Raw genomic sequence first — 25,539 nt, forward strand, 5'->3', positions numbered from 1 at the left:
GTAAAGTCTGTTCTGGTTACTTAACTTTGCTGGTGCAGATCTGTTCTAATAAAACCATTTTAAAAAACACGTGGTGGGCTAGATTTGGCTTCTGGGCTTCAGTTTGCTGAAACCTGGTCTAAAAGATTGCATACTTTGAAAATAGAAGTGCCAAACCTAGAATCCAAGCCCCATATTTTCCCACATGTGTATCATAATGCTTTTCTGATCAACTGCATGAAATAGCTGTAAATATATTGGTTAAGTTTAGCTCTGGAGGCTGAGCCAGGAGGATCATGAATTCAAATCCCATCTCAGCAACTGAGCAAGGCCCTAAGTGACTTAGAGAGACACTATCTCCAAATTAAAAAAAAATAAAAAGGGCTGGGGATGTGGCTCAATGTTAAGCACCCTGGGTTCAACCCTCCACCCCCAAGGATAGCTTTATGTATATTTAGTTTTTTCTCAAACACTTCTGGTGCATTGGAATCTTTGTATTCATTAGCACTTGCTTTTATACTTGTAAAATACTTCTAGAATTTATTGAAGGTCCCCAGCATATGACCTAGATAATGTAGAACTTTATTATGACATATTTTTATATCAACTTATTATTGTTTGAATCGTCTCATAACGAAAAAACTGCCCTGTTAGATTTCTGAACTATTTTTAGAAATAAATTAGGTGGCCATTTCTTTTTTCCCACAAAGCTGTTTGCTGTACTCTACACTGGTTGAAAAGAATAAGAACCTCTGTAAGTATTAATGAAGAATGGTAATTAAAACAGTGTTCTGGGGGAAAAACAAGGTACAAAAGGGGTTAGGCTTTTATATTTTCTTTAAAAATAAATAACAGGGGCAGAGGATATATATGTGGGTACATGCTTGGGACAGTTTAAAGTATTTCTGGAAGAATATTTAAGAAAATGGCAAAAAATAAAACAAAACAAAACAACCTTGGCTCTACGGATGGAAAACAGGGTAATTCTATGCTGGGAGGAAAAGTAATTTTTTACCTTTAGTATTTAAAAAAAAAAAAACCAGGGCTGGGGATGTGGCTCAAGTGGTAGCGTGCTTGCCTGGCATGCGTGCGGCCCGGGTTTGATCCTTAGCACCACATGCAAACAAAGATGTTGTATCCGCCGAAAAACTAAACAATAAATATTAAAAAATTCTCTCTCTTTAAAAAAAAATCACCTGTGTATTCTCTTCCAAAGAATTAAAAATAGGAATACGTGAAAATATAGTTGAGTTTAAATCTGAGTGACACTGTCCTTCACTCTGATGCTGACCTCAATAATAAAAAGGCACAGTTCCCCCACTCAGGTCATTCAAAGCCATGGACATCAAACATACCAATAAGCATGTGCAGAACCGGGGACTCAGAGTGGACCATGGGTTGAGGAAGCTGCGGGCTCCTCTCCAGGGTGCGGGACAGTTCTGCAGCATTGCAGGCTGTTATGACTGGGGAACCCGGTGGTGTGGACCTCTGCTGTGTTGCAGCACCCTCTGAATCTCCAAATACTTCCAAATAAAACATTAAAGCACACAAAGCTACCGGCACTCAGTGGAGATGCTATTCTCTCCCTTTCCTTCCCAGCCATTTGCTCATGTAACTGGAGGGTGGGGGCGCCCTTCAGGTAGTGGTTCCAGAGGGGATCCAGCCCTCTGGCAGCAGGCCTCTTCAATTGCCTTCCCTTGAGGCCACAGGTTCTCAGTAGCACCTGGCTTCAGGTGACTTCCCAGGGCATGGCCAAATGGCTTGTGTGCTCTGCAGCACAGTGAATTGCAGGCAGGTCTGGATCATGGATTTCAAGGTCAGGCATATTTTGGAGACAGGCAAAGGAGACTGACAAAACACATTTCAAAAACTAGATGTGTCTAATGTCACTTACCAATCCTTTCGCCTTCTGAGAGAATGATCAAGATGGCCATTAATCTGCCTGATTTTGAGCCTGGGAGCAAAGAGTCCACAGATTCTTTTTCCATGGGTCCAACTAATCACAGATCAGAGACCCTGTCTCTTACAAATAAAATACAAAATAGGGCTGGGAAATGTGGCTCAGTGATCAAGTGCCCCTGAGTTCAATCTCTGGTACCAAAACAAACAAAAAATCAAACTGTATCAAGCACACAGACTTTAGTCAGTATTCCCCCAATACAGCACACCTACATAGCATGTTATTTTTTATGTAATCTAGAGATGATTTACCGTATATGAATGGAAGTGTGAGGATTATGTGCAATACTGTGTCATTTTATATAAAGGAGCTGAGCATCTGCAGATTTTCATTCCTGCAGGTCCTAGAACCAGTCCCTGCAGATATGAGGGATGAATATACAGGAAACACAGAGCCAAAAGCAATACAACCAAAAATCAAAACAAAAATGAGCCCCTCATGGTTATTTAGAGACACCCTGATGAAGGAAACACACACAGCATGTTAGCTAATATCCTTTATTGTCAGACTTTCTGTGAGCCAACAAACAATTTCACATGGTTGTTCATAAGGGATAAGGCAATTTTTTTTTAATGGGTAGACTTCATTGTCCCAAGTCTTTATAACTTTTCCATATAAAAATAAAGGTCCAAGTCCAGAATATTTTTCTTCTGGTCAAAAATGCTGACTTATTTAGAGGGGCCGGTTCTGACCACCAACATAAACTTGAGATAAAATGGTCTCATTTTACCAAAGCCTCAGCATTTAATACGGGTGTGCTTCAGAGGTTCGCCCCTGTGTTACCCCTTGCAGCAATGCGGTAGCTTCCCCATATTCAATGCCATTATGTCTGTAATCTATCCAGAGCAGTACAGGCTAACCTCCAAAGAAAAATGTTTTTTAACTTAACTCTTTTAGAAATACAAAGACTCCAAATAAAATGACTTCATATTGCTCTAAAGACAGTACTGGAGTCGGCAGTTTTAAGAGTGGTTCATAAATACAGTTATCTTGTGGGCTGCAGATCTGTTTGTAATACAGCAGACACAGAGTGCAGACTTTGCTACATGTAAAACAAAACTGAGTCAAAACATGTTTTTTTTTCAAAATACAGCAAAGACAGGAAAAATCCAGGATTCCGGTTTGTTAATAAGACCACCTTAATAAAGTAACAACTGAAGACTAAGAACTCTGAACTGTTAAAATATACAGACTGTTTACACCATTGCACATCCTCTTCCCTTTGTGTTTAATGCTCATGAAACAATGTTTAAAAGTGTTGAGTTTATGAACACAGGCATGCATGGGCAAGCACAGACACTCAGAAGATGAAACAAAGCAAAAAAGTTAATACATGTCCACGAGGAAGGCTGCCAGCAGCGCTCCAACTAAAATATACCACCCCTCCGCCCTTACCTCCCCACTCCCTCACCTTCCCTCACTGCAGGGAAATCAGGCTGGGAGGTTAGTGCACAATCACGACAGACAACCCCGTCCACTCCGCAGGTTTCCCCACGGGGAGCACCTCCCCTCAGTAGCACAGTTAAGGTCCACGGGTTGGATCCCAATTAAGGCACTTCTGGCTGCTTTGGTGGCAGCGTGGTTTTTCTCCCCTTTCTTTTTTTTAAGGCATGTGTCATCTAAGAGTAGTAAAGCTTTGGAAATTGTGCAGACTGTTAAGGTTGACAGCTTAATACATGATCATTGAAGCTGACAGGGCGAAAAGGACCCCTGGAGAATCCTCCCCCCAGAGAGGGGCTTCCAGAAAGCCTGGGCCGGTTGGCCATTGGCCAGACTCGGACCCTGGAGCTGGCCGAAGCCAGAGGGTGGCATGTTCAGATACTGGCTGTGTGGGCTCTTCTATCTTCACCTGGAGCTGCCCTGGCTGCTCACGGAGCGCGTGGTGCTGTAGCGCTTCTTCACGATCATGCTGATGTAGGCTTTCATGAGCTTGGCCACGTCCACCACCTGCCCAGGGGAGCAGAACCCACACTTGGTCACCAGTTTCCACCAGGTCAAAAGGCCCCAGCCTGAACACCAGACATCCTCTATTTATTCTCCAAGCATAAGGCAGCAGCTTTCCATACTAATTCAGGGCTCCTGTCTTCAGTTGAGCTGCCTTTACCTATTCCTAGTCAGGGAATGCGGCTTTTCCAAATACAATGTGCGCCACCTGGTGGTTCATGCATGCAAAACAACAGTTTTGCTTTAGGTAAGTTATGAGAGCAGGCAGACACTAGTCTGCGTATCATCAGGGCTGGAATTACTTCCCTCACTGAAAACGAATGAGAACTGTGAAGTTCACAATCAGTCCTGAAGTTTGAATCAACCAATTCTGGTCCACCCCTTGGGAGGCAGCTGAAGAAACAGCACCTTGGTCTTGGAGGCCAGCAGAGGGCTCTGGGAAGCTGTCCCGACACCTGGCCTGCTTCTGTTCCCTACCAGCCACCTCATAAAACTGGGAGCTCCCATTAGCTCCTTCCAAGGGTGCCACCATCACTGCTACCCTCTTTGGCCATCCCTCCTCACTGCTGGCTATGTCCTGTGACCCCATCCTAACAGGCTTCCATCTCCCTGATCCCTCTGCCCTTCCAATCCCACTCCAGATCACTGTGAGCAAAATCACTGTGGACGTGTCATGCATGAAGATCCCACAGTGACTTTCTATTGTCTACTGGATTCACCCAAATCCTGCAGCCTTGCACTTGGGGCCCTCTGGTTGGGGAATCCCCAGCCCTTTCCTCTCATTGTGCATTTCTGTCTGCCTAGGGTGCCTGCTGCAGGGCACCCTTGGCCTCCCTGCCTTCAGCACCTCGAGCACCCTCCTCGTTATCATACCACGGGCAGCATTTCCGTCTACCTCTTTGCCGCCAGCCACTCCCTTTGTGCAGGCTTCAGTAGACTAGTATTCTTGCTATATTTGTTAAAGTTTGGAGTTGACACACTTAGAGGCTATTTTGTGCATGACTTTGAGATCTAGAATTAGCTACACAGATGGTCATGCCCCTCGGCTCCCTCCTGCTCTGTGACCACAACCAGAATCAAGTCTCACAGCTGCGATGCTTTGTCACAACTGCCTAATTTTCACATTAAATATTATGCTTTTTCATGGACATCTTTATCATTTCCCTTTCTCTTCCTTTCCTCCCTGATAAAATAGAACCAAATCTCTCTTATTTTAAAGGTATGCAGAAGAAATTGGGGCTTAATTTGGGGGAGGGGCCACCATACTGCACTTTCATATAAAAACAAGGAGAGAAATATCCAAATGGTCAAAGGTGTCAGGAAGTGGGGTGCCACCTTGCTCTTTCCTCAAGGTCACTAGTGAACACGTGCCTCTTCTGCCTCTTACCTCACTGGTTTCGAAGAGCAGTTCCCGCTCGTCCACCACGATCTTGTACGTGTTTGCCAGGGGTGCCCCGAAAGAGAGGATGTGTTCATACTGGAAGACTTCTAATGGTCTTCCCTCCCCACGCTTGTAGACAGAGACGGCATCCGCGCTGACGCCCAGCCAGAGCTCCTGGGGGAAGCCGCCTTCCTTGCACTGGTGGCCAAAAGAGTTGGGATGAAGGTTTAATGGCAAGGCAGGAGAAACACACTCTAGAAGCCACCAGACAGAGTGAGACAAGAGCTCAGCACAGAACTCTGACTGCATTCACTGTGCAGGTTGCTGGAGGGCAGGAACAGGAGAAACGGCAGCTCTCTGGCTACCCTGATTGACTTCTGACTAGATGATCAATCTTACGAACTGGGAACCTCATCAGTCTAAGGTGCTGTATGGATTCTTCACCTCTTGGAAGCATTCCACTATTTAGCCACCTGAATCAGCCACATGGAAGAGGGCTGATAATGCCATTGGCCAGGGACTTGACCAAGATCTCCAGCCACCAAGTGGCCTGAGCCAGGTCTGCTGCTACCTCTAGTTCTTTCTCCAATCCTTTCTGGGATGGCCACAGAGGAACATTCTCCAAGTCCCCGTGTGCCAGGCAATTTTGGCTCTTCTTTACAGGAGCAGCACCAACTTTTTGTCTTTTAGTGTAAACAGGCAGTTCACTGTCTAACTAAGATTTCTTACATACATCAGTGGAAGAAAAGGAGCCTAAGTGGAGAGAACAGCAATGTAGGCTGAGCTGAACTAGTGCAAACAGGAGACGTATAAATTGAGGATGATGAAAAGAGGAGGAACATGGTACAAAGCATCCGATTTATACTTTGGAACAAACATAATTGAACCAACCAATGGACCAAACCCAAAATAGCATCCAATGAGAAGCAATTAAAGGATCTTAGAAACTAAAATTAACATTTAGATTTTTATAGAGCCTCAATTTAAAGTCATCAGATAACATACTGAATTACTGTGACTGTAAGAAAACTGGAAGCTAAGCCACATCAGAGAGGAAATATTTAGGCTTTCAAAGTCATGTGCTCTCCAATTCACAATAGCTAAACTGTGGAACCAACCTAGATGCCCTTCAATAGATGAATGGATAAAGAAACTGTGGTACATATACACAATAGAATATTACTCAGCAATAAAAGAGAATAAAATCATGGCATCTGCAGGTAAATGGATGAAGTTGGAGAATATCATGCTAAGCGAAGTAAGCCAATCCCAAAAAACAAAAGGCTGAATGTTCTCTGATAAGTGGATGCTGATCCATGGGTGTCTGTTTTGGGTAGGTGGGGGGGGGTGGATGAAGAACTCTGATTGGGCCAAGGGGAGGCAGGGAATAGGAGTGGGTATGGGGGAAAGATGGTGGAATGAGATGAACATCATTACCCTAGGTACATGTATGACTGCACAATGTGGTGCGACTCTACATCATGTACAACCAGAGAAATGAAAAGTTGATGGTCAAAACCTCCTTTTGACCATCAGTAAGAGTTCCTTTGAAATAATGGTCTACTTTAAAAAAAATTAAAAGAAGAAAAAAAAAAATGGGAAATGAATCAGAAATTCATTAAACCTCAGCTGGTGGCTAAAAATTTTAAACAACTTAAATGCAGGTTTCTATCAGCATCTAAAAAAATCAGTTCTATAGCTTCCATAGGAAAGAGTAGAAATTATTTAAGAACAGATGAGGGGCTAGGGTTGTGGCTCAGTGGCAGAGCACTTGCCTCGCACATGTGAGGCACTGGGATTGATCCTCCACACCACATAAAAATTAAGTAAATGAAATAAAAGTATGTGTCCATATACAACTAAAAAATTAAAATAAAAAAAGAACAGATAACATCTTAATTTTGTATTCCTTCCTAAAATATTATCGGAACATTTACTGCAAAAGAAGAAAAAAAGCTCTGGGGAGGTAGCGGGTGTTAATGGTAAAGTTCAGGAGCCTTTCATAAAAGAAGGTGAGAGAACACAGTGTTCCAACTTGTCTTCCCGCCACATGAACCTGGCTGAGAGTGTATCCTGCCTGCCCACCCGCATAGCAGCCAGCTCTCACCTCCACGTCGAAGAGTGTGGACCCGTAGCCAGGCCACTCCTTGATCAAGGCCATGTACTTGGCCATGGCCTGCTCCTGATTCATCCCCTGAAATTTCTTCCACTTGTCAATGATGCTGGCTCGAGCAGAGCTGACCTCCTCCTTAATCCACATGTCCAACATCTGCTCCTCCTCAACCTTCTGCCGAACAACAGACCCCGTCCGGAAGCTCCGCCTCAGTGTCCCCTCCAGGAAGCTTGTCCTCCTCTTCTCCAGCCGCTCGCAGGGGGTGAAGCTCTTGGTGGACTGGCTGATGCGGGTTTTGAGTCTCTGCAGGGAATAAACCTCTTCGAGAGGCGGGATTGTGGCGTGCAGACTGTAATCCCCCTGCAGGTACTGGAGCCGCAAGGCAGCGAGAACCTGGAGGTTTTCTTCAGGAGCTGGATGGTGGCCGTGGATAACTGCTTCGTGGGCCTGAAAGGAGGAGGCGACAGCCCTGTGGTCAGAGCGGCACTGTTACAGGATGCCCATGTCCCCCTCGTGACTGCTCTTGAATGTCACCTTCCCTGACTGCCTGAAGAAAATCACACCCTGAGCCCCTTACCATTTCAACCCAAAATTACTCCCTGGTGCAGACACCACTGAACTCGTTCCACAGCTTCTACTCCTCATGATCTGTGTTCCTCAAATGGGAAGAGTTTCTGGCAGGGAAGCTGACATAAACTTTGTAGAAGTTCCATTCTACAAAGGAATGCTAGAGCCACTGGCCTTGTCCCTGCTGGGAATCTAGCACCACGCACCATTTCTAAGGACCAGAGGAGGATTTATAAGGTGCCATCATGGGATTCTCTGCTGTGTGCCAGCAAGGATCTATTTTTCAGAATTCTCTTTACCTGTTCAAACATAAACGCAAATTCCACACTGTCTTTTGGCACGTTGTCCGTGTCCAGGAAGCAGTAAAGTTTGAAGTAGAATTTCCAAGGCAAGTCCCCTGATTCTGATGTGGCGGCCAGCCTAGAGAGAGAAGTCACAAGACTCAGAAAGCAAAATGAGAGATGGCCCTTGGGTGGCCTGCAGGGAGCTGACTTACATGGCCATGCTCAGATGACAGTGAGGCTGGACTTGGGCTGGGGATGGGCGGGGGGGTGGGGGGGGAGGGGAGGGGGGGAAGAAGGGGCTAATCACAGTTCCCCGACAGTTTTATCTAACCAGAAGTCTCACTCTACAGAAACAAACATGAAGCCTTCAGTTAAAACTGTGCCAACTAGTATTTTTTGAGGAATCCAGATTGATTAGTACCGGTTAGGCCTTATATTGAATCCACAGAATGGAAAGAAAGAAAGGTCATTTCTTCATTTCCTTTACCAATCCTGAAATAAATCATAGCATTCATAAATACTGAATATTCTTGTATGCAGACTGCATTTATGCTGAGGAGTAACTTTTGTGCCACCACCTAGGGGGCATGAAATCAAAAATGAAAGTGTGAGGGCTGGGGATGTGGCTCAAGCGGTAGCGCGCTCGCCTGGCATGCGTGCGGCCCGGGTTCGATCCTCAGCACCACATACAAAGATGTTGTGTCCGCAGAAAACTAAGAAATAAATATTAAAATTCTCTGTTTCTTTAAAAAAAAAAATGAAAGTGTGAAACTCCAAGTGTGATATTGCAGGTGCATTTCATATTGGAAACATCAAAAGTGGTTTGAAGAGCTTCTAAGTTGGCTAATGGCTTAATTCAAAGCTTATGACAAGTGAAAACCTAAGAACCAAGACAATGAATACAACAAGTGACTGAGAAAGAGAATGGGATGAAGAACCAGTTTCAAGTTAAATCATCTTTGAGACTGTGGCTTCATCTAGTAATCAAGAAACACAGCTGGCAGAGATGAAAAGATAAATATGCTCAACCCAGGTAAACTATCTAACTCGAACATAGTGAACCAAACATGGAATGGAAGTCCAAACCCTCAGACCCTGCTCTGACATTTTTTACTTGCTCTTTCAGCACTTTATGAAGAACTTACTTTTCAAACTTTGCTAGAACATCAGCTACAATGGTTCGGCTTTCGATGGCTTTGTCCAGGTGTCCATTGTACTCAAACAAGGCGAACATGTTCCTGCTGTCCTCCATGGCGAGGCCCCGGATCAGTTTCTCTACCACCTGGAAGACACATGGGAATTCCTCAGCTCTGGAGGCTGTGGTCCCAACACGTAATTCTAGAATATGCCTTCATACGGACCCAGAGGGAGCTGCTGGCACAAGTGAGGGTCCAAGTAGCCTCCTGAAACTGTCATGTGTATGATCACCCAGAATCTCAAAGGTGACATTTTCCCCTTGTTCTGTTTTTGGTTTTGGTGCTGTGGACTGAATCGACAGACGCTTTTACCACTAAGCCACATCCCCACCCTTTTTAAAATTTTGAGACAAGGTCTCGCTAAGTTGCTTTGTTTAGGTCCTTGCTGAGTTGCTGAGGCTGGTCTTAAACCTGTGATCCTCCTGCCTCAGCCTCCCTAGTTGCTGGGATTACAGGCATGTGCCACGGCACCTGGCTTTCCCTTCTCTTAAAAGTTAGCTTTATCTCACTCTTGCCAAGGAAGAACTTAGGGTACTTTACCAATCAATGGACACATTTCTTGCAAACCCATACTAATAGGGAAAGTAATAAAACACTGAAGTACAGTCTTTTAGCTAATAAATTCATAAACTCCAAAAAACAAGTGATTTCAAATGATACTTCTTCCACACAAGAAGCCTTCTGAGGTTTTACTGTACTAATTCTTTTAGCCAATGGGTTTCATAATGCTAAGATTAAATTTAATGAAGAAAATGAGTTGGGTGCACAGCTGTAATCCCAGCTTCTCAGGAGGACCTTAAGTTCAAGGTAATTCTGGGCAATTTAGTGAGATCTTAAAATTAAATTAAGAAAAGGAGGGCGGGCTGTGGATGTAGTTCAACAATAGGCCCAGCATGCCTTGGGTTCAACCCCCAGTACTCCAAGAAAAAAAAAGTGACTTGGCAAAAAGAAACACCCTGGGGCTGGGTTTGTGGCTCAGTGGTTGAGCGCTTGCCTTGCCCTGGGTTCAATGCTCAGCACCAGAAAAACAAAACAAAAAACAACAACAACAACAACAAAAAAACTAAGATAAAGATAAAGTGTCAATCTACAACTAAACAAATATTTAAAAGAAAAGAAACAATCTGTTGCAGAAATAACACCCTATATCCTTCAGGAACACAGCAATGTACCTGAATCAACTCTGCTGCCTCTACTAGATTCCCAGCTGCTTCTCAGATTAGCAGGCACGAGTGCAACTTTTTGTTTTCACTCATCTTTGGGAACTATGTGAACCTCTAGGTACATGCAATTGGTTGCAGGTTGCGCTTGCTTCCCTGTTTACCGAGCAGCTGGGTACTGTACGAGACAGCCAATCTAATCGTGCATGACCTCATTGACTTGGGCGTGTGGGCAGTTGTGCATCAAGTGGGATGGGGGCATGCCCTCCGCCTCACCTCCCCAGCTGTGGTGTGGGAGGTGATGGTGATCTTGCAGGAGCCGCCACCGTGGCAGTACACTGTGGACGTCATTTCCTGCCTGTGGATCAGAGCTTCGATTTCATCCCGGGAAGGCACAAACTCTCGGCATTTGGTTTTCTTAAGTGATTCGTAGATGAAGAGGGCGTATTTTTCCATTTCGGTTCCTGGAAACTGTTCCCGTACCCTAGGAGACAAATATATGAACTATTAACTATAGATGGAGACTGGTTGGGCTGTGGGAAGGTCCTGGAGCCCAAGATGGTGAAGGGGGCAGTAACTTCCTGTTGAGTGCCCAGTTCATCCCGTGCAGATTTCAGCCTAATTACAGAAAAAATAAAGAGCTGTTGTGTGTGTGTGTGGGGGGCACTCTCACTGTCAAGCACTTTGCCAGTGCCATTAACACTTCAAATAAGTATTATGCTGCTGCTGCCCCCCCCCTTTTTTTTAGTACCAAGGATTGAACTCAGGGGCACTTAACCACTGAGCCACATCCCCAAGACATGGTCCTGCTAAATTGCTGGAGTTGGCTTTGAACTTGTGATTCTCCTGCCTCAGCCTTCTGAGTTGCTAGGATTATAGGCGTGCGCCACCAGGGCTGGCTCATGCTTCTTAATGTCTTACGAAAGTTGTTTCCCCACAGTTAACCAAAATCAGTAGATTGAACTACATAAGGTAATAGATGGGTTTATCTGCTAAATAATAACCACATTTCTGTATTTCTTTTTGGATGTTGATGTTCCTTTATTTCATTTGCTTATTTACATGTGGTGCTGGAAATCGAATGCAGTGCCTCACGCATACAAGGCAGGCGCTCGACTGCTGAGTTACAATGCCAGCCCCTCATTTTACTGTTGAATGTATCCAATTAAACTATTTATAAATCTCAGACACAATAAAATTTATTAAAAGCAAATATAAAATAAAATTCTTAAATATTTTTTAAAAACTTAAAAATCAGATTGTTTTCCACCTGATTGGCCTGAAATAAATATCCAAGCTGGTTTTTTCTGTTTATGTAATTAAATGTACCCAATATCCCACACATGAGGATGCTACATCAAAGTGACCTGGTCTCTGTCATGGCCTTGCGTGACCTGAAGAAAGGACACCTGCATCCTATGAGCTTGCTGAAGCAGACCAAGGGGTGCCTGCCTACAGGGTGCTCTTTGTCAGAACTGGGACCGCCCCTCTCCCAACTCGTGAAACAGTTCCCGCTCACCTCGCAGCCCGCGGGCTTTACCTTTTCAGATGGAACTTGAGATACTTGAGAATCGCTCGGCTGGGCAGGAAGGTGCAGCTCAGGCAAGTCAGGATCTGCCAGCTGTATAGGTTGCCCACGCTGCCAGGATGGGGCACTTTGTTGGTCTGCTTGATGAGCTGGCAGTACAGCTCATCCCGCAGAGGCCGGAGGTCATGCCCTGTCTGCAGGATGCCCTGGATTATTGGGATAGGGTCGGACATGGATTCCAGTTGTTGGAGGGAATTGAATATCTTGATGGCTTCATCCTGAAGGGTTGTGTAGCCTTTATCTTTGAGCACTAGAAAAAGCAACAAAACGGATGTCTCAAAGGGGTATGACGCAGACAAGAGGAAGGAATGAATGGAGATAGCCACTACCTGATACAGTGCCCACCCTGTGCCCCACACTATAGAATCAGTTGAATAAAGCAGCAAAACACAGGTGGGTAAGGCACACTGTTTTGTTATATAATACTTTTTAGTACATAAAATGCTTACTTAAAAGGTAGCCTATGGGACTGGGGTTGTGGTTCAGTGGTAGAGTGCTTGCCTATCATGTGTGAGGTATTGGGTTCGATTCTCAGCACCACATATAAATAAACAAAATAAAGTCCATTGACAACTTAAAAAAAAAAAAAGTAGTCTATGTCTCAACAGGTTCTGTGCTTAGAATGCAAAATCGTTTAGGATCTGCTTATCTGGTATTGATGCACCTCAACATAACGATGAGGTTACATTATGATAAGCCCATGTAACTTAAGTTGAAAATGCATTTAATGCGCCTGGATACAAACTATCTTGCTTAAAAATGTGCTCCAAATTCATGTACACAGCCTATATTTTAGCAAAATCATCTAACACAGGCCTGTTTCATTGTAAGGTGTTGATTTAATTTATTGAGAGTTCATGCAGAGTGCTGGCATCTTGAGTCCCTTTAAATCTTACTATAGCCCTTGTACCTCTAAAACTCTGAGATCCTCATTCATGATGACTAAGTATTTGAGTTAAACCAATGCTAAGTTGTTAGAGCTCAGAGTTATTAGGGAAAAATAAAATCACAGCCCCTGAGGTCCAATGGGATTCTGGACTTACAGTTGAGATTGATGTCCCCATAGGGGAGAGGCAAGAGCGGGGAGTGCAGGGGGTGGTGGGTGTATCGCAGGATGGGGTTCCGCTTATAAATCTGCTCCACTACATCCGAGTTCAAGCAGTTCTCCTTGAAAATAAAGAAGTCATTATGAGAAAGAAAGCAAAAATATACACCTAAGTGAAGAGAATCAACAGTAATTTTCCATACATACAAAAAATCTCTAACATCCACAACAAGTTTAATGGGGCAATGCTGGTGGGAAGCTAGAGCTGATCATTGTAAAGAGAAAGAGAACCAAGATGTGGTTTAAGGACAAAACACAAAAATACCTCCTTGTATAGCTCACTCTATTTTATGTGTACATGTCATCCCCTTGCTAAAAATGTCCCCTTGGAGATTATATATACTTAATAAAATTAATTTAAACTTCTCTTCCTAATGATTTGCCCATCAATCATGTGATCTCTATTTATAATTCATTCTTAAAAAAAGGTTGTTGAAGGACCTTTATTTTATTTATTTGTACATGGTGCTGAGAATTGAACCCAATGCCTCACACTAGACAAGCGCTCTTCCACTGAGCTACAACCCCAGCTCTTACAATTCATTTTTTAAAAACTTTTTATTTTATTTATTTATGTGGTGCTGAGGATTGAACCCAGTGGCAAGATAAACACTCCACCACTGAGCTATAATCCTAGCCCTTATAATTCATTTAAAAAATATCCCTTGCTAGTTATTTCCCCCGCCCCCGCCCCAGTACTGGGGAAGAAAGCCAGGGTCTTACCACATACTAGTTCTTTTTTATTGAACCCAGGAGTGCTTAACCACTGAGCCATATCCCCAGCCCTTTTTATTTTCTGTTTTGTAACAGGGTCTCTAGCTAAGTTGTTTGAACTTGCAATCCTCCCGCCTCAACTTCCCAAACTGGGATTACAGGTGTGCACTACTGTGCCCAGCTCTTTGCTAGTTTTTTTTTTTTTTTTAAGTACCTTTTTTTATGTGGTGCTGAGGATGGAACCCAGCGCCTCACATGTGCTAGGTAAGTGGTCTACTGCTAAGCTACAACCCCAGCCCTCTTTGCTAGTTCTTAATTGTTTTTTTGAATCCTCTCTATACCTAAAAACTACATATGTTCATGTGTTCCTGGGAAAACTCTTTTTTTTTTTAATTGTTGGTTGTTCAAAACATTACATAGTTCTTGATATATCATATTTCACACTTTGATTCAAGTGGGTTATGAACTCCCATTTTTACCCTGTATACAGATTGCAGAATCACATCAGTTACACTTCCATTAATTTACATATTGCCATACTTGTGTCTGCTGTATTCTGCTGCCTTTCCTATCCTCTATTATCCCCCCTCCCCTCCCCTCCCTTCCCCTCTTCTCTCTCTACCCCCTCTACTATAATTCATTTCTTCCCCTTGTATTATTTTTTCCCTTTCCTCTCACTTCCTCTTGTATGTAATTTTGTATAACCCTGAGGGTCTCCTTCCATTTCCATGCAATTTCCCTTCTCTCTCCCTTTCCCTCCCACCTCTCATCCCTCTTTAATGTTAATCTTCTTCTCATGCTCTTCGTCCCTACTCTGTTCTTAGTTACTCTCCTTATATCAAAGAAGACATTTGGCATTTGTTTTTTAGGGATTGGCTGGCTTCACTTAGCATAATCTGCTCTAATGCCATCCATTTCCCTCCAAATTCTATGATTTTGTCATTTTTTTAATGCAGAGTAATACTCCATTGTGCATAAATGCCACTTTTTTTTATCCATTCGTCTATTGAAGGGCATCTGGGTTGGTTCCACAGTCTTGCTATGGTGAATTGTGCTGCTATGAACATCGATGTAGCAGTGTCCCTGTAGTATGCTCTTTTTAGGTCTTTAGGGAATAGACCGAGGGGAGATACCATGATCATGAAAACTCTTCCTTTCTATGCCTGCCCGGAAAATTAAGTGACCTTCTCATAGAATTAGGTTGTGTACTGATGCTCCTAAAATGTTAATCTGGAATATGAAAAAGCTAAGTTACTTTTAGAGCTTTAAATAAACAGAAAAGTTGGAGGAGCGGTGATGACTCATTCTTTCGTGGCAATTTCATTTCCACTATGAAACTTTTTCAAATAGCACTCAGTTCTGAAGGCCAGAAGAAAAACAATTTAATTACTTTTAAAGTTTTCTGTGGACTTAATTAGGATAACTGTCTCATTTCTTAAGCAGCATTATTTCATATCTGGAAAATTCTATTTATTCTTTGAATGCCTGAATTCATAATTAGAGAATATAAAAATAGATAAGATACAGCTTTGAAGAGACAGTGTAGCTGATATGTGATTTCTTCCTTCACTGCTTTTTAAAAAGAAACCTGCAAGAAATAATTTTTTTAAAAACTCAAAATGAGGTAATTTATATCTAGCATCCTGGGTTCCATGGAACACTTTGAAATGTTAGAGAAAAATTTGTTAGAATTTGGATCTAAATGCCGACAAACATCACTTTGGACCGAGGAGGCTAATGTTTGCCACACATCAGCCCTTCTTCCCTTCCCCGAAGGCAGCATTTGCCGCCTGAACCCCAATGACTGATCGTCTTTGATGTACATCAGTAAAACACCGCCTCACCACCATTCTCCCGTCTTTCCTGCCACAGCGCCAGCTTGTCTCCTTGCCCTGGGAATCTGCCTGCACGGGGAACAGTCAACAGGATCCCTTCAACTTGGTTCTGTGCCAGAGACTGTCAGCTCTGTGAGCAGAGCAACCAGAACATCCATGTCTCCATTTCCACTCTTGCCCATGGCTGAATCATTGATTCCTTCAACTGACATACATTTTCTGAGCCACTAAACTTATATAAACAGGAAATTACAACTTGACATAATCAATGTTAATCCAGAGACATGGATGAGCATAGTGCTTCTGGGCACTAGGAGGCACCTGTCAGGGATCCCGAGTTCTAAACCACTCTGGGCTCTTCGGGAACCTACGCCTGTGGTCTGTCTAGAAACTGCGCAGCCAGGGTAGAGTTGTGGTCTTACTCCTAGAAGGTCCCGACTGGAGCTGAGGTGGAACCTGAGACTGGTCAGGATCCAGATCACGCACACGGCTGTGGCCAGGAGGCCCTTCAGTCTTTGTGCCTAGTGAGACCAACATCTAGGCTTTTGTCAGCTGCAGCATCTGGCACCTCCCTAAAAGCAAAATGTTTTTAGTGTAATATTTTCACTTAAAATCTTGCATTCCTAACTCCGGATTAACCAAGCGCTAGCTTTGGCTGCATTGGCCTATACTATGGTCTTAATGGCTGAGGGCAGCATGTGGGACCGACTCTCAGCTACTGTTTTACCTTGATATCCTGGATCAGCTGTTGGGTTGGAGTGTCAATCGGGGCCTTGGCGTCTGTCACGTTTTGAATGGCACTGGACCATCTAGTGGCCTCATTGAGCAGTTTGGTGTAGAGCCGGTAACAGTGCTTGCGCCCATAGACAGTGACATTCCAGTAGCCTGCAAGGACAGCAGCAGCACATACACATTGGTGCCAACTCTGTGACCAAGGTGATATCCTTGCACCAGAGCCCCAGAAATTCAGTACCATTAGAGACCTATGTTGTCTCAGACCGGGGTCCCTTTAAATTAATTATTTAATTCAATAACACTTGATAAATCCTACATGTGACTGGCACTCAGTAATCAATGACACATTAAAAAATATGAAGATTTCAGTAAAGAGGGAAAGATAAAACTCAAAGAATTACAGACGTAAACTGGAACATTTCCTTTTAAAGAGCAGCAGGTATAGACTAGTGTTCGTTTCTAGGCTCTAGAATGAACTGAGACCCTCCCTGGGATTTTGACTTTCCATCCCCGTTGGGCACCCACCCAGCTCTCCCTTCTACAGAGGACAAGGAACTAAGTGGTGTGCATGGCACAGAGACCACCTGACCCACCCAGACCTGTGTGACTATGTTTAAAAAGCACAAAATCACAACTGGAAACAAAAATCAAAGTAAATAATCTTCCAGAACACCTTGTAATTCTCCAAATTAGAAGAAAAACAAAGCAAAGAAACCCCTCTAAGTTTATATGCTGCTCCTCCTGCTCTAGGAAGGCAGGATTTATCTTTTGTAGGTTGCATGCCACTTACGGCACAATGATGAAAAGGATAGAAACACAAATGTGATCAGTGTGCTGTGTGTCCATCTACACTTTCTTGTGCTCTGTGTTCATCTACACTTTCTTGTCCTCATCAGTCTTTCTATACCTCTGTAAATCAAATCTGTTTACTATGGCTTAAATATGACATGCTCGAACAGCTGACTACAGCCAGCCTCAGAGATAACTCAAGAGCAAAGTTCCTTTTGGGGGAGGGGGATGAAAGTACACACAGTACTGAGGAATCCCACTCCTCTGCTTGGAGCAAGCCCAAGCCTTGTGATCTGCCCTCTTTTGAGTCCCAGGACAGTCAGTTTCCAGTCCACAGCCCGGTTACCTGTCTCTTTGAATATCTTCTCGTCCGGTGGCACGACAGAGCAGAGGCTGTTGAGGACCAGGGTGCCCAGCTTCAGGGCGTTCTTCTCTGAGCTCTTGTAGTAATCCAGGGAGTTGTGGGTCAGGACAAACCACCGCTTCTTCAGCTTCAGTGATGACGTCTTAGGACTGTTCTTCACTTCTTTGTGTAACCACCCTGGAGAGGAAAATTAAATGTGAATTAAAAACTATAGGCCATGGTGTGGTTCAGCAGTAGACAACTTTTATAGTATGCTCAGGCCCCAGGTACCATCCCTAACACTGAAAAGTGAAAACAAAACTTTATGAAGAGCCAGGTGTGGTGGTGCATGCTTGTAATCTCAGTGGCTTAGGAGGCAGGAGGATGTCAAGTTCAAAGCCAGCCTCAGCAAAAGCCAGGTACTAAGCCACTCAGTAAGACGCTGTCTCTAAATAAAATATAAAAAAGGGCTGAAGATGTTGCTCAGTGGTTATGTGCCCCTGTATTCAATTCCTAGTACCAAAAAAAAAAAAAATTAAAATCATTAAAAAATAAAAATTAAAAACAAAAATTTTTTAAGAGAAACCCAAGTACCACCCAATCATTTGTATAACACAAAGGGGCTGCATTTCTACCTGCTAGGAAATGGCCATGATCTTTGCTTATTCACATTTAAAAACTTCCAAGAGTCAAAGTGACTCAGAAAAGTTGCTCAGGGTGGAAATGATGCAGGTATCTACACAAAGGAAAACAGACGTCTAGAAAAAAGACAGTGCAAGTATGCAGGGCAATCACCTCTCACTATAAATTCCTGGCCCTCCACTCTGGTGTCCCCCTTGGATCTCTGCAGCAGCGTTATCCAGTGGTGCATCTCCTCTGGCGTGTCTGCGTTGCAATGGAGCACCCGGTTGGCCGTGATGATCACAAATGAATTGGGTCTGAGTGACAGGGGAGAGGGAAGCACAGCCAGTTAGCTCTACGGTCAGCATCATCTCCCTGGGCACCAAAACTAAATGCCTTTTTCCTGGCTTATGGGTCACAGGGAGAAACACTGTTATGCTATTTGTATTTTTTGTATTAAGGCAAACTTTGCTCATTTCTGCAGGATTTATTTTATGCATCATTAACCTTTAAACTTGGAGGAACACATTCATTCCAAAGGTCCTGGGAGGGAAAACATTTCTTCATGCAAAACTTTCCAGATGAAACTCATTTCCGGAAAGGCTAAATAAGGTGACCATGGGGGAATTTTTTTTTTTTTTGATGTGTCTCCAAAGTCAATTTCTTTTTGCCTCTGGATATTGCCTTGGATAGTATTTCTGTGGGTCAGGAATGAGCATTAGACACCGGTAAGAGGATCAGTAAATACGTGTAAATGGAACATCTTATGCACTTGGTATGCTTGGTATAAAAAGCCAGCTGGGTCCATGTTTCCAAAGCAATCCAACAAGGGTGCATCTCTCAGTGGGGATAAAGTGATAATGGAAATTTACTTGTCATACTCAGCTCTTTTTCTGTGACAAAGCTCTGAATTGCTCATGAGCCTATGTTCACACTTAATTCCTATACCTAACTGCTTACACTAATGAATTTGACCTCACTCTCTCAAGTGTTCAAGTGCTTACCACAGTGAAATACTACCGAAGTTCAAGAAACAGAAGATTCATTGAACTGTAATAGTCAGGGAATTCTATACAAAAAGGTTGGACTTAAGGTCCCTTTAAAAATAAACATAAAAAGTTTTTTTTCTTCCCCCGAGAAATGAAAAGTTTGGGCAGTTGAAGAGAGAAAAATCTGAGCAAGATGTCAAGTTCGCAGCATGGACCATCATGTGCCCAGTAAGGGGATGTGAGAGAAGAGGAGGTAGATTAGGTAAGCGGGGAGGTTTAAGCACTGCAGTGAGAACCTGGCCTCAATGACTGTCAATGCACTCCTGTTACAGATTACATATTCCCCTTATGCTGCTGCTGTTTTAAAGTGACTGTCTAGTGAATCTTTAAGAAGGTGTAGGTTTACTCCTGAAAACAAAGGGTCCATAGTTAGAAGGGCTGTGTTAGTGGTAGGATGATGGAGGACCTGCATCCCCACCAAGCTCAAATCCTGCTCCTGCCTAGTAGACACTATATCTGTTGTCAATTTTAATACACTCATATTCACATTTTGGCTGTCTTACTAAAAGCATTAGTCAGTTTTGATTCTGACTCTGGCCCTGGAGCCACTTTTACTGAAGACCAAGAACAGAATTTACAAGCAGCAAAACAATAAACAAAACTCACTAGGTACAAAGACTATAAAGATGATTTGCCTTAAAAAAGCAAAACCTACAGCTGAGTGTGGTGGCACACATGTACAATCCCAGTGACCTGGGAGGCCTAGGCAGGAGAATCACAAGTTTGAGGCCAGCCTCAGCAACTCAGCAAAGCCCTGCCTCAAAATTAAAAACGGGAAAAAGAAAACAAAAAGGTTGGACCTTAAGTCCAACCTTTTTGTTTTTGATCAGTGCTAAGGCACCTTGTAACAAATCAGATACCCCAAACATGTTACTTTAAGGGCACAGAGAAAGCAGAAATGTCAAAGAAAGGAAATGTTTGTGGTTTTATTTATTAAAGTTCTATATTTACATTGACATAAAAATCCTTTTCAAATGTAGTAAAATATAGAGAAGTATACCCTCCTTCTGAGGAAACAGCATTTTCTCAATCAGTGACTTTTTTTTTCCATATGAATCCAAAGTTTGTCCTTCCAACCAAATAAAGAATATTCCCCTTATGTTGCTGCTGTTTTAAAGTGACTGTCTAAATTAGGTCTCCACTGCTTCCATCTGCACTCCAAAGACAGCCAGGAGGTGAAGTAAAACTGGATACCAAAAAGGAAAACTTTGGATTGTGGGAAATGCCAAGCCCTGTGGTGCCACGGTGCAGTGAAGCGGGTAGTGGCCAGGCACAGGATCTGTGGGCACTAGCAAGTGCTTGGTCATCTGAACTTACCTGTCGGGGCTGTCGGAGGCGCACACGGAATCAATTAGCCCCACATCCAAGGTGCCCTGGGAAGGAGCAAGGAGTAGCCACAGTGAGAGAACGCCAAGGTGGGGCACATGGAATAGCAGCATCCCTAGACGACTCCCTCAATCAGCAAACCAAAGAGATACCTTCTTTTTTAATTAACTGCAAAATAACAGTTATTGAGGAGAGGTCCCTTTGGCTTACTGAGTATGGTCAGCCGAGACAGGCAGATTCTACAGGCCTTTCCTTAAAAGTGTTGTAAATTAACCATTGCCTCACATTCTCAAAATATCTTCAGTGAAGAACGTTCATGAACTTCTTTCAGCAGTGTACGTGTTCTGATTTTTTGCTATATTTTACTACATTTTACACTTAACTCTGCTAAGATATTTTATTTGATTTCAAGTTCTTCTGAGGAAATAATTTTTTTTTAATAAACTAGTATTTTATAACTTTGTGTCTGGGATCGAGACAGAAAACAATTTTGCAATTCGCCTAGTCCTTTGAAGAAAAAGTCTCATATGCTTCCAAGATGTCATAAAAATCGTAATTTTTTTTTTTTGTTCCTTTAAAGGTCTGAGGTAGGAGAATTAAAATACATCACATTTCTAACCATCTGTAACTTTCTGTTTTATTTCTATGCATAATTTTTAACCTAAATGGTTTTGTTTTTCCCTTTAATTATTATACTTTTATTTTAAAAGATTATCTAGAAATTCCTGGTCCTGTCCTTTTTGCATCCTGATTTCCCTCTGGCCCCCACAGAACCCCCCACCTCCACCCCCAGCGCTCACACACCACGGCATTCTGTGGGTTTGCCTGCTCGTCGTGCATCTCCCGGATCTCCTGGTCCGTGGACGAGTGGACCTGACTCAGCACGCTGAACCACTGGCTGTGGAGAGAGGACAGCTGTCAGGGGCAGCCAAGGGTTGGACCAGCAAAGCAATGGAACCCTTTTCCATGTTCTCTATGGAAATATCATCTCCTCCAAGCACCTTCGATTCAAATTTGCCCTCTTCCCCTTAGGCAAATGTGGGATTCACTCTACCAAGGGGAAAGTTCAAAAAAGCAGCCAAAGCCCCTTTAAGTATCATGTGTTCTGATGTCTATTGAAGACCCCTCCTCAAAGTCCCCACAGACATCTGATGATGGTGTGTCAGTAAATAATGAAATACATACTTCTACCTAAAAGACTTACATCAAGGACATTTACTGAATCTTACGCACACCCTAGAGGTGATTCAGGCTCCTTCCCTGTCTTGAAAATAAATTACAAGGTTAAGAAGGTCAATACTATAACTAAGCCCATTTAAGCACAGCACTGGGCATTTGTTCTCTACTCCTTAAATACTCCAGTATTTCTAATTAAGTGAATAAAACCGCTGGAGAGTGAGAAAGAAGAAAAAAAAACAGCTTAAAGTAGAAAGCAGAAAGTTATTTCCACCAGATAACTCGCCCGTCTTCATTTCAAATGAGATTTCTCATTTCAAGCCTCACCATAAACAGAAAGTAAGGAAAGATATCTGTGAACTTCAGAAAAATCAGGACATGCATGAGGAAAAAAGATCACTCATGGCTATCTATTCATTTAGCATTAAGCAAATGCAGCATGTGAAAAGTTACAAGTCAGAGAGAAGCTATGTCATCATCCTCCTACTACGGGTTTGCAAACATATTATACGTGTGCCCCTACTAAATAATACAGAAGGGTAAGTATCTGGTATGCAATGGGATATTTAAGTGAAAAAAATAACACCCACAAATAAAGATTAGGCCGTATAGCAAAGAATTCAAATCTATCTCCTGTGATTCCTGGAGGAGAAAACGCGAATAAGACCTTAAGAACATTCAATCTGAACAACAGCTTAGGGAGACCAAGAAAAGCATCTTAAGATGGACTTGCCCCGTCAAATGCTAGTGAAGCAGAAGGCAACCCTCCGGTCACTGCTGAGCTCAAAAATTCCCTAAGTCAAAATTGTAAAATACATAAACTCAAGATGTGTGCCACATGCACACACGTACACTCAGAGGAAAAACGTGCAATCTGTACAGATGCTCTTAGGCTTATAAAATTTCTTCACCGAATCAAGTTATAACTTGGGAGTCCAAAAAAGAATTTTTAAAAATGTGTTCCACTGGTCAGGGGGAAAAAGTCCTTGGCTAAAATATCCCAGATGCTAAATTTAGCAGGTTCATTACAGCATAAAACAGACAGGACAGCTGCCAAACGCTGGGTCTATAATTCAGCTAAAAAGCTGTGGGCACTCCCTGGACCGCAAAAAACCACACGAGGTCTCTAGGAGTCCCAGACGGAATGATGGTGCTGTAATTTCAGGTTTGCTTGTTTTTCCAGTTTGTGTTATAATTTATGAGTCAAACCAGGGTTTCAGTTTGTTCCCATGGGAAGAATTACTTTCTGGTGTCTTTACCCTGAATGTTGCTATCGAGAGGTTATATCGACTTAAAAACATTCAAAGGGCAAAGGGTAGTGAGAAGCCCTGAGAACTCGGAGGGTTCTAGTGACTTCTGGGATAAGATCTGAAGAATAATACATAGGCCATTGGATGTTACCCTCATAAATTGGAACCTAGAGCTGCCCAGAATTGATGACAGTCACGTCCAACATAACTCTACAAAGTAGCAGAATGGAGGGGACAGAGACTCCACTGAGTCACACTTACTATGTGACCTTGCGATGTCTCACTGAAAAGCAAAAATCATTTCTCCTGAACTTTGTGCTCCATGTCCTGAGCATTCCAACATGGAAACCAGAGGTCCAGAAATATAGGCAACTTGCCCCAGCCAAGAGGGAAATCCTTTCTTATCTCAATCAAAATTCAAACTCCTTAAGAAAGAAATGTAGGAATCCTAATGCCTCCATCAATAGAACAGAACTTGCATTATAAGCCGGGCATGGTAATCCCAGCGGCTTGGGAGGCTAAGTCAGGAGGATCACAAGTTCAAAGCCAGCCTTAGCAATGGCGAAGAGCTAAGCAACTCAGTAAGATCCTGTTTCTAACTAAAAATACAAAATAGGGCTATGGATGTGGCTCAGTGGTTGAGTGCCTAGAGTTCAATCCCCAGCACCACCCCCCACCAAAAATAAGGAAAAAAAAAAAAGTTGCATTACATCTAATTAGACTATCCTTTTCCCATACCTTCAACTCTTTCTCTGCAAACTACAAATAGTGGTAATGATAATACTTAACCTGCTGGACCGTTGGTGAGTTAATATACATGAAATACTTAAAATACTGCCTCCTACTGAGTCATTTCTACTAACTTAGTATCTTGTCTCTCAAACACGTTAGCACAGAGATTTTTAAAAGCCTCCAATTTCCAAAGCACTATCATTTATTTAAACAGCCCCTGCTTAAATTATGCTTCTGTTCCCTAGATCCTTGTGCACATACAAGGATCTAGGGAACAGAAGGATCTGTTTGCTTTCAAAGTTGGAAACATCCAGAGAGTGGGCTTTCAGCTTTGTTTACACTCACTACCAGGGACCATAAGAGCCTGAACTCAGATAAACAGGAGGGTTGTGCAGGGCACATGAGGACAAAGTTCCAAATCTGTGCTGTGTTTAAAGACTGCAGGACAGAACAAACAGAAAGCCAACTAGAACATCAGTTAAACTTCTCTAACCAGGTGAACAGCGCCCTGTGTGCTGCATATGCCTGTGAGGAAGGACGTGGTTAAGAGAAAGCTGACAGTGCAGACCCCACCTGGCATCTTCTGGGGATTCCGCAATCAGGTGGAAGGTCCTATCCGCCATAATGATATCAATCCCATTTTCTTTGCTGGTGTTATCTATGATCTCTCTGCAAAGAAACAAAAGCAATGAATAAAAATTAAGAACACAGAATTTCTAATAAAAAAAACCAAGAAAAGGAATTTTTATGACTAAGTTGAAACCGTTACTAAAAAAACTATATGCAATAGTACCCACTTATCATAGGAATACCAGATTTCCATGGATACCGGAAACCAGACTACTGAATCCAAATTATTATGATGACTATTTTTCCTAGGTTGAAGAGTCTTTATCCAAAATGCTTGAAATAATAAGTGTTTCAGACTTAGGAATATCTGCATGTGTATAATGAGATAGATGTCTCAGGGATGAGACGTAAGTCTACACATGAAGTTCACTTGTGTTTCTTTTACACCTTCCACACATAGCCAGAGTTGTTTTATTTTTGGGTACTGGGAATTGAACCCAGGGCCTCTCACATGCTAAGCATATAACCTACTTCTGTGCTAGACCCCGAGCTCCCTGGAGGTAGTTTATAAAGTATTTTTAGTATATGTTTTGTCTATATTTTGACTGTGACCCATCACATGAGGTTGGGTGTGGAATTTTTCACTTGTGGCATCATGTCAGCACTCACAAAGTCTGGAGCATTTTGGATTTGTGGGTTAGAAATGCCCAATCCATACACACATATTTATGATGAAGCTTAGTTTGTAAATTAGGAACAGTAAGAGATGGACAATAGTAATCAACAATAAGCACACTTCTAACAACATAATATATGAAAAGCTACATAAACAGTCTCTCCCTCAAAATATGAAATTTTCTTTTTAATATTTTCAGATTGCAGTCGACCACAGGTAAAATTGTGGAACGTGAAACCAGGATCAGCCTTTTTTGATTTTTCTCTTAGAAATGATGAAGATTCTTGTGACCTCCAGGGGGAGCCAGTCTCCTCTCTGACCCCAGGAGCAGGGTATGGTGTTGTGCGTGTGGTATCCCTTGGCTTCTCCAGAGAGGGGCCTCTTTTACACTGTCTACACAATGCCTTTCCCCATTCAGGTTCTAGAGAGGCTTTCCTGTGGCTCCT

At 42.8% G+C, this 25,539-nt stretch overlaps 1 protein-coding gene across 5 annotated transcripts in view; it reads right to left on the bottom strand.

Moving 5' to 3' along the window:
• Positions 1-2,422: 2,422 nt before the first annotated feature.
• Myo10 (myosin X) overlaps positions 2,423-25,539 on the bottom strand; it is a 205,172-nt gene continuing 182,055 nt past the window's right edge. For all 5 annotated transcript variants that reach the window (XM_078016810.1, XM_040271656.2, XM_040271657.2 and 2 more), the window contains 14 exons: positions 24,421-24,516; positions 21,494-21,587; positions 20,681-20,736; positions 18,489-18,631; positions 17,697-17,891; positions 16,554-16,711; positions 13,216-13,339; positions 12,125-12,422; positions 10,861-11,068; positions 9,374-9,510; positions 8,244-8,364; positions 7,372-7,824; positions 5,271-5,462; positions 2,423-3,886 (listed from right to left, as the gene is read on the bottom strand). In XM_078016810.1, the coding sequence (XP_077872936.1) occupies positions 3,785-3,886; positions 5,271-5,462; positions 7,372-7,824; positions 8,244-8,364; positions 9,374-9,510; positions 10,861-11,068; positions 12,125-12,422; positions 13,216-13,339; positions 16,554-16,711; positions 17,697-17,891; positions 18,489-18,631; positions 20,681-20,736; positions 21,494-21,587; positions 24,421-24,516 (2,377 nt within the window). In that variant the 3' untranslated portion in view covers positions 2,423-3,784. The remainder of the gene's footprint in view (positions 3,887-5,270; positions 5,463-7,371; positions 7,825-8,243; positions 8,365-9,373; positions 9,511-10,860; positions 11,069-12,124; positions 12,423-13,215; positions 13,340-16,553; positions 16,712-17,696; positions 17,892-18,488; positions 18,632-20,680; positions 20,737-21,493; positions 21,588-24,420; positions 24,517-25,539) is intronic.

Source organism: Ictidomys tridecemlineatus, chromosome 1, assembly GCF_052094955.1.
Source record: "Ictidomys tridecemlineatus isolate mIctTri1 chromosome 1, mIctTri1.hap1, whole genome shotgun sequence".
Classification (NCBI taxonomy): Eukaryota; Metazoa; Chordata; class Mammalia; order Rodentia; family Sciuridae; genus Ictidomys; species Ictidomys tridecemlineatus.